At 37.9% G+C, this 11,908-nt stretch overlaps 2 protein-coding genes across 2 annotated transcripts in view; one reads left to right on the top strand and one right to left on the bottom strand.

Annotated features, from left to right (window-relative positions):
* Heph (hephaestin) overlaps positions 1 to 9,376 on the bottom strand; it is a 96,916-nt gene extending 87,540 nt beyond the window's left edge. The window contains exons 1-4 of the mRNA XM_021153354.2: positions 9,143 to 9,376; positions 6,026 to 6,220; positions 2,715 to 2,915; positions 325 to 569 (exon numbers count right to left, since the gene is read on the bottom strand). Coding sequence (XP_021009013.1) covers positions 325 to 569; positions 2,715 to 2,881 — 412 coding nt within the window. The 5' untranslated portion in view covers positions 2,882 to 2,915; positions 6,026 to 6,220; positions 9,143 to 9,376. The remainder of the gene's footprint in view (positions 1 to 324; positions 570 to 2,714; positions 2,916 to 6,025; positions 6,221 to 9,142) is intronic.
* Positions 9,377 to 9,462: 86 nt separating this feature from the next.
* The window catches only part of LOC110286969 (heat shock factor protein 3), a 109,079-nt gene continuing 106,633 nt past the window's right edge, over positions 9,463 to 11,908 (top strand). The window contains exon 1 of the mRNA XM_021153659.1: positions 9,463 to 10,075. Coding sequence (XP_021009318.1) covers positions 10,010 to 10,075 — 66 coding nt within the window. The 5' untranslated portion in view covers positions 9,463 to 10,009. The remainder of the gene's footprint in view (positions 10,076 to 11,908) is intronic.

The raw sequence follows: 11,908 nt of genomic DNA, 5'->3' as shown, positions 1-11,908 counted from the left end.
AAGGGAAGGGAAGGGAAGGGAAGGGAAGGAAAGGAAAGGAAAGGAAAGGAAAGGAAAGGAAAGGAAAGGAAAGGAAAGGAAAGGAAAGGAAAGGAAAGGGGAGCCATTTTGGACTGGGTATGATAGTATCCAAGCACTCAGTAGACCTAGGAAGGAAAATCATGAGTTCTAAACTATCCTCAAGAACAGAACAAGATTCTGTTCAAAAGACCAAGAAAATGGAGAAAGGGATAACTCTTGTTCCAAGCTCTTCTTTCTCAGATGGTGGTAAAGGAAAAGCAATACTTCATAGAAATAGAAGAAAGGAAAGGTAGGTAGCTTTACCTTCTGAGTCCTTCTCATAAAAAACACCATGAGGGTGAATGGTGTAAGGTCGGCTGGCAAAATTCTTCAGGTGAATCAAGATGACATCCCCCACCTCAGCCTGTAACAGTGGTCCTAGGAAGCCCAACCAGGCAGGCTTGGCTATTTCTTCAGTGTATGTGCCATCACTGTATTCCTTATAAACAGTCTTCTTGTAACTACTTCCTATCCTGTTTTTGCCAGACTTTAGGAAACTGGAAGCCACTCTGAGAAAATACAAGAAAGAATTGCAACTTTTCTACCATCTTCAAACAACTAGAATTTTCTTCCCCAGAGAATGCTAGCTAAAGAAAAAAATGGAATTAGATTGCCCTTGTGAAAATATGTGAAGTAGGAAGTTGAGGCATACAAAATTTCTGAAATATGGCCAACTTTTAACATCCAAAGAGTCACTCTTACATGGTTCAAACAAATATATACTGACAAAGAGACAACCAGCTGTATAACAACTGTTTTTAAACAGCCAACCTCTCATTCATATAACCATTAATCTCATGCTGCTATATAGAAACAGCAAAGGATCATGGTGGTCATGACTGCAGGCTTTGGAGACAGGCCATATTGGATTAAATGTCATCTGCTCCATTTTTCAGATTTTTGAAACATTGGACAAGCTGCTTTAACTTCTACATAAATAATTTCACCATCTTCCAGATAACTTCAATGTATATAATTTCACCATCTTCCAAGTGAAAGGTAATCATAGTATCTGACTTACAAAGTTGTTATGGTGACAAAAAGAATTTTATATTCTAGGTCTTGAGTGTTAAAGTGCATGGTTAACATGCACAAGGCCTTGGATTTGATTCTTATAACAGTGAGAAAGAAAAAGTAAATTAAAACTTCAAGAATCTTTAGTATAGTATCTGGAAAATTACCAAAGCTCACAGCTATTACTTGAAATTATTAAGGTGAGTAATTATTTTTTCTCTTTCAGAGCAAATTTAATAGAACAGTTCTGACTTCAAAGCTGGATGAATAGTTTGTATCAAAAAACAGCTTATGCTAATCATACATCTCAATGTTAGAGAACACTTGCCTACAATATATGAGGTTGTAAGGTGTCTACCAGGACTTTGAAAACAGAAAGAGAAAAATAAAGCTGTTAGTACATTGAGATGGAAAACTGGGCTTTGGAGAGATAAATGAGCCACCATTGCAAAAGATGCTATAATACATTCGTTCATTTTCTTTTTACTCTTGGTGAAGCATTAACCAGTTTCTAAGATCAAGAAATGTTAAACCTTCCCACTGTTAGAAAGGCTGAAGCAGGAGGATTTTCATGAGTTCAAACATAGCAAGAATTACATAGTGAGTTCCAGAACAGCCTGTCCAATAGTATAAAGTATAAGATGCTGTCTCTGAATATAAGAAAAAGAAAGAGAGGAAGGAAGGAAGGAAGGAAGGAAGGAAGGAAGGAAGGAAGGAAGGAAGGAAGGAAGGAAGGAAGGAAGGGAAAAAAGGAAGGGAAAAAGAAAGGAAGGAAGAAAGAGAGAGGATGGGGAGGAAAAAGAGAGAGATGGAAGGGAAGGGGGACAGAAGATCAGAGGATAGAGTGCATAAAAAGAAGAAAAGAGAATAGAAGAAAGGTAACTTTAATGTGAAGGGTACAATGGTTAAAAACAGAACCATGTACACATCCACTTTACAGATATTTGAACCCCCAAAACCCAGATCCTCCATTTACTAGCTATAGAATTTAGATGAGTCACTTGACTTTCATGAGCCTGTTTTCTCATTTATGAAATCGAGACTGCCTATGTTTACATGTTGCTCAGTGGTAGAGTGTACACGATCTTTGGTTCTATCCTCATATCACAATTGTGATGATATTCAGGCCTCCTAGAGATTTTTCAGGAATTGAATGACATATTTGTAGACATATAGTATGGTATCTCTCCTAGAGCTCTTGTCTACCTGTTACTGTCATTTCCTTACTTGTAAGACTTTTTCACATATATAGAATTAGGGTAGTTCTACCAGTGTACAAAAGTGTCATTTCACTATACATATCTTATAAATATTACATACCTTTCATTAAAAAAATAAACCAAATAGCTGTTGATAGATTGGCATTATGAATCCCATCTTAGATGCAAAGAAATATGTACTTATCGATAGGAATCTAAAAATGCTAAGGTGCTTCATTGCTGAAAAATAAACTTGGGATGGGAAGTTGGATCCTGAGTCAACTTTGTTTCTAAGAAATCTGTTGTTGCATGTGTGGTCCAAAGAGTCTAGAAGCTGGGTGCTATTATACCCAAAGAAAGAACCCCCATAAGACCAGCTCTTGAACTACAAGAATGTCCTCATCCTTCTCAACCTCTAATAATATATGAGATGAAACCTACGTGTCATTGTTCAATGTCTGATTCGTGATGACATTTCTTCCTTTGGGAGCATAGTTCCACTGCATATCCTGGATGCCCAGGTAGTAGTTTCGAATGGCCCCATCAGTTGGTAGAGACCACAAGGAGTGCATCAACAGTAAAGCCCAGAGAAGATGGCCTGCCTTCATGGCCCACAGCACTTTGAGAAACAGGAAATGGAATCTGCTGGTTTGAAGGGGAAAAAAGATAAAAAGAGAACAAAATAATTTTGCATGCACCCAGTTAACCTAAGATTTTTGTTGTTGTTCTTGTTCTTCTTCTTGTTGTTGTTGTTTTAAAACCTCTCTAGATTCCTTTCAGTCCAACAAATATCCAGTGACCTCTATATGTAGGCTGTTAGAGAACAAAGTTAAAAATTTACCCATACTGCTAATCAGGTATTGCTTCCTTCAGAAGAGAAACTTGAATTCTGTTCTTTCAGCAATATGGAAGAAAGAATGTACTCTGACCCTCAAACCAGGAAACAGTCATCAGAATCATGATCAGACTATACCAACTGACTTGGTATCTTAATAAAGTTAGTAATTCTTCCTTTGTCTATTTTCCCTTAAGCAAAAATAAATGACTCATAGCAGCTACTTCCCATAATCAATAAATCATATTTAGAAACATGTGAGAAAACATCAAAAGATATTTGCTGGAATATTCATAGACCCAAAATGAAAACTTCCAAAATGTCAATCAATATTGAAATGGTTAAGTAAATTGCATTTTATTTACACAATGGAATTCAGAATGGCAATAATAATGAACAACCTAAGACTATGCACAACACAATGGGCAGACTGATAAATGCAACTCTAAAGAAAAACACAAAAGCATACATATTCTATGATTTCATTCAGGTAAAGGGCAAATTACAGAAAATGAATCTGTTCTACAAGAATTAAGGAGACAAGTGAAAAACCAGCTCAGTTGTATATATACTACACACTGTACATTAGTTCCTGGATTCCATCCCTAACACCATAAAAAAAAATGAAGATAATGTTCACCCTTGAGGCAAAGATCAGTGACTGGGAAGGGAAGAGGTCATGTTCTGTTCCTTTATCTATATTCTATTTATTTGGATGTGTTCAGTTTCTGAAAATATGCTGAGCAATATAGGATTTACAGACATTTTGTATATGTTTCATTTTTGCCTTTAAAATGATAAAAAAAATGAGATAGCGCAAAAAAGTGAAAGTATGTAAGGGAAGTTGTTTGAACATCTTAAATTCTCTGCTGGTTCCAAATTCTGTACATAAACTCACTTCACCCTGATTCACTGCCATACTCAGCTTTATAGCCTCTTATTTCAGTGTTTTAAGCAAGAAGGTTAGAATTCTTGAACCTGGACAGAAGGCACTAAATCATACCATACATAGTGGCCAAACCCAGAAACAAACATACATTCATATATATACACATGCATTTACTTAAAAGCACAAATGAGGCCAGGCATGGTGGAGCACACCTTTAATCCCAGCACTAGGGAGGCAGAGGCAGGCAGATTTCTGAGTTCAAGGCCACCTGGTCTACAAAGTGAGTTCCAGGACAGCCAGGGCTACACAGAGAAACCCTGTCTCAAAAAACCAAAATAAATAAATAATTGCACAAATTTACATATTTACATCCACATGTAGCCATATTGTCAACATAGAGACACAGTCACCTTTGGAATAACAACAATAAATTGGTATTTATTTTGTCTATGGTGTGATCATTTTAACCATATAACACAAATTAAAAGTTTTAAGTCTTACAGCCATTCTATGAAGTAGATACCATTATTCCCCATGGTATAGTGGAGGAATTGGAAAACAGAGATGTAAAGTCACTTGCCCAAGGCCATCTTAGTCAACAGAAGTTAAAGTTGGAATTTAATTCCGGGAAATATGTTTCCAGCACCTAAGATGTGGGCACGAAAATGCATTTGTACACTCACATGTATATGTTGGGGAACTCTGCATATATTCACAGACATAGCTAGAAAAACTGCATGCATTCTAAAATATGCAATGGCATGTGGCTATGTTTGCTTTAGAAACAGAGAGATAATCATACAAGGAGATAATCATAATAATGATAATAACTATGTTTCAGTGAGATATGACTAAGGGCAAAACACCATGTTCAGTGCATGAAACAACCTGTTTCATTAAATATTCAACTCATAGAATAAGTAATAGGGACTATTACCCCAAACTAGAAATTCAGTCTATACTGGGTGTGGTGGTGAAGGACTAATTTCAGTACTCAGGAGGTTGAGGCAAAAAGACTGAAGCAAAAGGTTTATATATTCAAGCCCATCCTGGGCCACATAAAGCAAAGAAACTCTTTAAAATTAATTAGTTAATTAATCCAAACCCTACTACCACAAAATATTTTAAAAGATGCCCAGATTCACATGTGGATACAAAGGTGTATTTACCCTAAGTAAGCCCAGATACTTCCTCTAATTAAAATCAAACTTAGAGACTTTTTTTTAGAAAAGAACTCTCAGGCTTTTCCATACACAGCAATCATGTAAGTATTAAACCCCAGTCTCCATATTATGTCTGGCAGAAAGCCCTATGTGTAAGGACAGGCATGTCTTTGGGGGTGGGGGAGCAACTTCTTGCAGAAACCTGTCTGCCCCACTGACTGGTTGTATAACCTGGTTATTATTTAACAGCTATGTTAAACTCACGTGTAACGTAAGTTTAGTATCAACCTTGGAGGAACAAATCAGAAAATATTACTTAAAAGAGCCCTAGTAATACCAATGTTTGGAGCACAGGAAATAGTTCCTATTGTCTTGCTGGCTGGCTTTTTCCTTCTTTCTCCTAGCTAGAGTTTGCTAATGTATCTTGCAGTCTCCTAGGAAATTGCCTTCATTTACTGCATTGTACTATAAAATCCTTGAGACTGGATGTCACAGAACACAGGTATCCATATAGCTCTTAGCAGATGCAGTGCAGAGGGCCTAGTAGGCAGGCTGTAACAGCTACTGTTAAAGTGAAAGAAATGAATAGGCATGCATGTCCCCACCTGTTAGCTACAGACTAACTTCTAGCAGTAGTTTGAATAGTGACTTCAGGCACTTTTTTTGTTTTTACCTTAATGAACCCCAGGTTTTTTTTTTTTTAATCTATAAAACAATGAAACATACAGAGCCAAGCTATACAGTATTGACATGGTAAAAGCTATGGAAATTTTATAATCTAATGGAAAACAATGGTGTGCAACTGAAAATTTTGGTATTTAAACTGTTCTCAGAATCATTTCTCTCGCAAGATGCCAATACTCACATTTACTGGTGAAACACAGGTACAGTCACATGTAACTACACACAATACTATGCCTGGAAACACATTTATCCATTCCTTAGGACCCTCAGCCTTGAAGGAGTGACCTTCTTTCAGTGGACTTCTGCGTGTACACTGGACTTCGTTCAAACTTCCTTCTCAAAGAAGTACAAGCAGTTATGCCTTCAGCTTATTTACCTAGAGAGAAAACAATTCCAGGTAAATGTTCCATTACTGCAGTCTCACATGATAAGTTTAGAAAGGTCTGGAAAGACTTAGTATAGACCATTATCATATGATGAACAAGTATTCAAAGTTGGAAATGGTGACTAGTGTTCCCAAAGTTTGGAGAATATAGAACCTAACAATTGTACTTTATGACATACTTTTCATATCTGAGACCTTATTTCTCATAGTCATGTAAGATATGGATTTGATTTCCATGTTTTACATGCATGGCAGAGGCTTTGGACTCACACCTCTTAAAGCCTGGATCCACCAGAATCTTCTCCTTTAACACTGTTTGCTGTCTCATAGAGTTATTGTGAAGATTAAATGAACAGACTATACCTGTATAAAGTGCAAATAAAATTGCATATGTACACAAGTTAGTTATGGAAAGTAACCATGGCTATTATTATTGAGGAAATAGATTTGAACATAAAGCCAAGCACTATCACAAACTTAATTTTGTTTGTTTCCCTCTCCCTTTCTCTCTTTTTCTCTCGTTCTCTCTCTTCTTTCTTTCTTTTCCTAGCAATCAAATCCAAGTCATAGTACAAACAAAGAAAGTACTCCTAGCCCAAAACGTATCACTTTATGATAATGATAGACATGTATATATTCTAATGTTCTGATACTGGGTAACACATTCAAAGTATAGAAGCACTTTTGCATTGGCATAAAATGTACACATATCAGGCTGACATTCTGTCCATGGAAGAAACTTGGCTTAATGTAAGCTAGTCCTTGGGGCAGTTATGATGACACATACATATAACCCTAGTACTCATGGAGGTGAAGGTTGAGGCAGGAAGATCAAGAACTCAAAAGCCAATCTGGACTATATAGTTAAGTTCCAAGTTAACCTCCTCCTCCTCCTTCTCTCTCTCTCTCTCTCTCTCTCTCTCTCGCTCGCTCGCTCGCTTGCTCGCTCGCTCTTCTCTCCATATGTGTGAATGTGTGTGTGTGTTTATTAAAGAAACCAGAATTTAGAAATTTAAAGTCACATAAACTTACTTGTTAATACTGTTTAAATGAATAAGATAAATATATACTATATCTGGAACTTACCAACATAGCTTGTAAGTACTAGCTTTTCTTTCTTTAAATTACTGACTTCCTATCTTTCTGCCTTGAGCCTGAAGTTGTCATTGATGTTGTTTGCTTTGGTTTTTATCATACATTTTAAGGGCAGAGGAAGAATCCATAAACTTTCTTTAGAACCATTTGGACATTTCATGAAAATGTGGAAAGTATCCAAGCAGAGAGAGAGAGAGAGAGAGAGAGAGAGAGAGAGAGAGAGATTGAGAATCCACTTTTGCTTTCACTGTTCATTTGTCACATGACACTAAGCAAATTATGTAGCTTCCTGAGACTAATCTTATTTTTTAAATAGTGAAAATCTATACTTTGGGCCTCTCAATTTTTTTTTTATGAAGACCCAATGAGATGAAAGACATGAAATCCCTGTGTAAATTTTTCATCAGGGCTATGACATGTTTCTTGCTGGTGGGCCTGCAGAGAAAAATTGGACTGGTGTGGGAAAAGAAAAACAAGACAGGAGATAAGTAAGGTGGGCATGAGTGCTGTGTAAAAGCAAAAGGGAAATCTCTGTAAGAAGTAAAAAGGAAGAGCCATTCAGAGCAAGGACAAGCTCAGCAGTTACCTGGAATTCACTGCAATTTAATTCATGTACACCAAGTTCTTGTTTCAACCTGAGGAGAAAATCAAACCTCTCCTTCCTTTCAGTTACTTTCTAGGCATACTATGGTACTCTGAGTCAATCCTTATGAATCATGGAAATTTACATGAAGGTTTTCTCTAGAACTTGCAAGTCACTTCTTTAATGTGATGATTCTTTTTTTTCCCCTCCCATTAGTCTTGTGTTAGTTAACTAGACTGGCTTTAAACAGCTCATCTTAGACAGAAAATCACTAAAATGAATAGGAATTCGGAACTATCTAAAGTGAGCAAGCCCCACCGCCAGCCTCTCAGTTTGGCTCCTTGCTTTCTGAACTTTTTGTCACTCTGTTGATAGAAAACAAATTGACGATAATGACCCTCATTCAAATTCCATCTCGCCTGTAAGAGGTGTCAGTAAATTATTTTCACTTCTGTGAACCTCTGCTTTTTCATCCTCAAAATGGGGATTCTTATCATTTCACAGGACTGTTTTGAGACTCAAACAAATCAAGAATATCTGAGGCAATATACAAATTGTTTACTAAATAGCAGACACCCAGTAATGAGAAACTGAATCCACTATATCCTTCATATCTATCTATAAAACTTTTAGAAACTACTTTTATGTGCGTGTGTGGTGGTGAGAAACTTAGACAACTCATACCACAGTGGTGAAATAGTTGGTTCAAAATCATGCAGCCAACAAGGCAGAATTTAAATCCATGCTTAATAAAGGTTTTGTTCATTATACACTAAATACTCTTAAAATAATTCATATTTTAGTGTGACTCAATTAGCACTTATTGAATCTGTGCCTACCTTGTGTGAAAAAAAATATGAAACCTAATATAGTTGTAGCTAAGGGCTACAACTCCTGTTCAAGGAATTTACAGTTACATGATCTCAACAAAACTTCCCAACCTAGGAGCCAGAAAACGAGCAGGCTGTTTAGACAGCAAAATGGACTATTCTCTATGACTACAGGACTGTCCCACAAAACAGTGGGGCCAATGTGATTCGGGCCATTTTGGCTAGAGGAACAAAAGGAAGGCAGTCTATTGTCTCCTGTTATTTCCTTGTGCACCTAAGTAAACTTCCTCCAACTCTGCAGTCCACCTACTTTTTCTCCCAGTGACCCTGGACTTTTCTAAACCTAACTGAATAAGCATTTTGGATAGGAAGACCAGTGAGGTTGTTTCAAAAGAGAAAGCTTACCTTGTTAAAGAAAACCCTTCCTTCCTTTCTTTTTCTTCCTTCCAAATTCATGTCAGCGGCCCATCAATGCTGAACTGCAGACCCCAGCCTGAGCCTGCCAGACCTGTTTACTTAGTAAACACGGTTACAAAGCTCTTCCCAAGAATCAAATCTAGGACTCCTGTCTGGCGGGGATTACTGGGGTGAGTGAAGGGGGAGGGGACAGTGCTGGGTGCCCTCTTTTCCACAAACTAAACTACTGGAATGTCCTGTTCCCGCCGGTTTGGTACAAAACCCGGGGTGGTTCTTTAACAATATCCGGGTGTTTTCCAAATCCTGGTGAGGATCTCCGGAGGAATTACAAGGAGGTGGGCTGTTTATGTTGCTTGCTAGTTGGCTTTGCTGAGCTGGGATGAAAAAGCATCTTTGGTGTGGCCAGCCAAAGCCCACGGGCAGATTCCAATTGCCTGGGTTAAGAAATGGGAGGACAAGTTGTGTAACTCGGTGGTAGAAATGCTGATAATGACAGTGACAATAGTAATGCCACAAAGATCTCTTAAAATTTAAACTGTACTCTGGATTTTTTTTTTTTTAATTTTTGTAGCCCACACCATTTCTGTCTCTTCTGCAAAGAAAAGGCAGTGAAAAGTCACTGGACTAAGTAGGACCTACGACCTAGGTCTTCTGGTATTGGCAATAATTTGCTGGCTGGATCTAGCCGAGGGCCTTGCTTCACTGTGGTCCTTTCCATTTGTATGATGAGGGTCTTAAGGCAGATATGAAGCCATTCATCTCTGTAAAAGTCACTAGTCTATGATTCTATGAAGTCACCTTTTAAATAATAAGAGCAGCTGAGAAAGAAATGTAAGGAAAGAATGTGTGAAGAATATGCTACGCCCTGTTGAGAGGGGCTATTTCTACTCACCAGACTCCCCAAACTCACGAAGGGTACAGGTAAGATGATAATCTAGTACGTGGTGTTCTTACTTTGCCTTGGGGAGATCTCCACTGAGAGCAGACTGTCTTCTTCACTCCAGCTCTACACACTTCCTTTGCCCCGAACCTGAAGCACCTGGAGTAGGGGCCAAGAAAGAGGACTTTCATAAGACAGAAAGTCCCACTGAGCTGGTAGGGCAAAGTCTGAATCATAAACAACTAGAGGTTTTAAGGCTAGTCAGCCACTGAGGAGCTGCCCTGCAAATTGCAGCGTAGGCCAAGTGAAGCAGAAACACCAGTAAAGAGAAGGGAGGAGCTACCAGCCTCAGCTACCTCAGAAACACGCAGTACTTAAGCAGCAGCTGGATTGGTTCACAGCAGCACCTAGGTTTACCTGCCTAACACTCATGTGGACCTTGAAGCTGGAGGGAGAAGGTGGTGACCAAACCCATTAACCTGAGATCCAAGTCCAGGCTCTAAGGCATTTATGACAGGGAAGGAGGGAGGGGAAGGGATAAGGCCTGGGCTCTGACTCATGAAACATAACAAGAAGCAGGTCATTATAGATGCTCTTAAGTCAACACAGTAAAGACTACAGAAGGCAAGCGAGACAAGATTTCCGGGCTTATAATATTTATTCACAAATTTCTCTGAGAGTGGAAGTAGTTAACACCTCTCACACAAATTCTGCATGTTTCTGATGATTTTCTCTTGGGAGTCACTTGAAACATATTTTTAAGCAGCTGCCCATAGACCATAGTTTGGCAAGCTTGAATGTAAGGAATTATTTAATATATATTTTATTTTTTAAGAATAGATAGTTTCTATGTAGTATAACTTTTCAAAAACTATAGTATAGCTTATAAAATCTATCTTATTTCAACAGCAAAAAAATATAAAATAAAATAATAGCAACAGACACAATTTGATATGAGCTACAGAACTTTTTGGGTTTTTTTTTTTTTATGAGCAATAATATTTGAAATACGTTGCAAGGAGTCTGGAATCTGTGTCTGATGTCCTTGATTGAAATCACAGTTTTGACATTTCAATATAATGCAAAGTTGGAAAAGTATCCTTCCAAATATAAGTTCTACTCTCTGTGAAACAGTGTTTTATAGGAAAATTATAAGAAATAAAATAAAATTATATGTGTGAACATGGTGACTGGCACATAGTAAACCGATAGAACACTTGCCTTAATTTTTATTGAAGATATTACATTAGAACTGGTGATGTACCTTAGTGGGTAAAGTATTTAAAAACTATGCACAAAGCCCTGTGATCAATCTTCAGCACCATAGAAAACTTAGCATAATAGAATATGTCTGTAATACCACAGGACACAGACAAAGGAAGATCAGAAGTTCAAGGACATCTTTGGCTTCCTATTCAGTTTGATGACAGCATAGAATACATGAGACTAAGTAATGACTTTATTAATACAAGTAGTATGAATTTATGGTAAATTCTGGTGTTTTGGATGAGAATGACCACCATAGGCTTATATATTTAAATGCTTGGTCACCAGTTAGTAGACTGTTTGGGAAGGATTTGGATGTGTGGCCTTGTTGGAAGTGGTATATCTCTAGGGATGGGCTTTGTTGTTTCAAAAGTCCATGACTGGCCCAGTACACGTACTCTATGTGTCTCTTTCTGTCTCTGTCTCTCTCTCTCTCTCTCTCTGTCTCTCTCTGTGTGTCTCTCTGTCTCTCTGTCTCTCTCCCTTTCTCTGTCTCCCTCCCTCCCTTCTTTCCTCCCTCCCTCTCTGCTACTTATGGATCAAGATATAAAGCTCTCAACTACAGCTCTAGAGCCATGCCTGTTTGCTCCCTATCATGATGATCATGG

Source organism: Mus caroli, chromosome X (assembly GCF_900094665.2).
Source record: "Mus caroli chromosome X, CAROLI_EIJ_v1.1, whole genome shotgun sequence".
Taxonomy (NCBI): Eukaryota; Metazoa; Chordata; class Mammalia; order Rodentia; family Muridae; genus Mus; species Mus caroli.
Note: the sequence above shows the minus strand (reverse complement) of the source record. Positions and strands in the feature narration are given on the sequence as shown.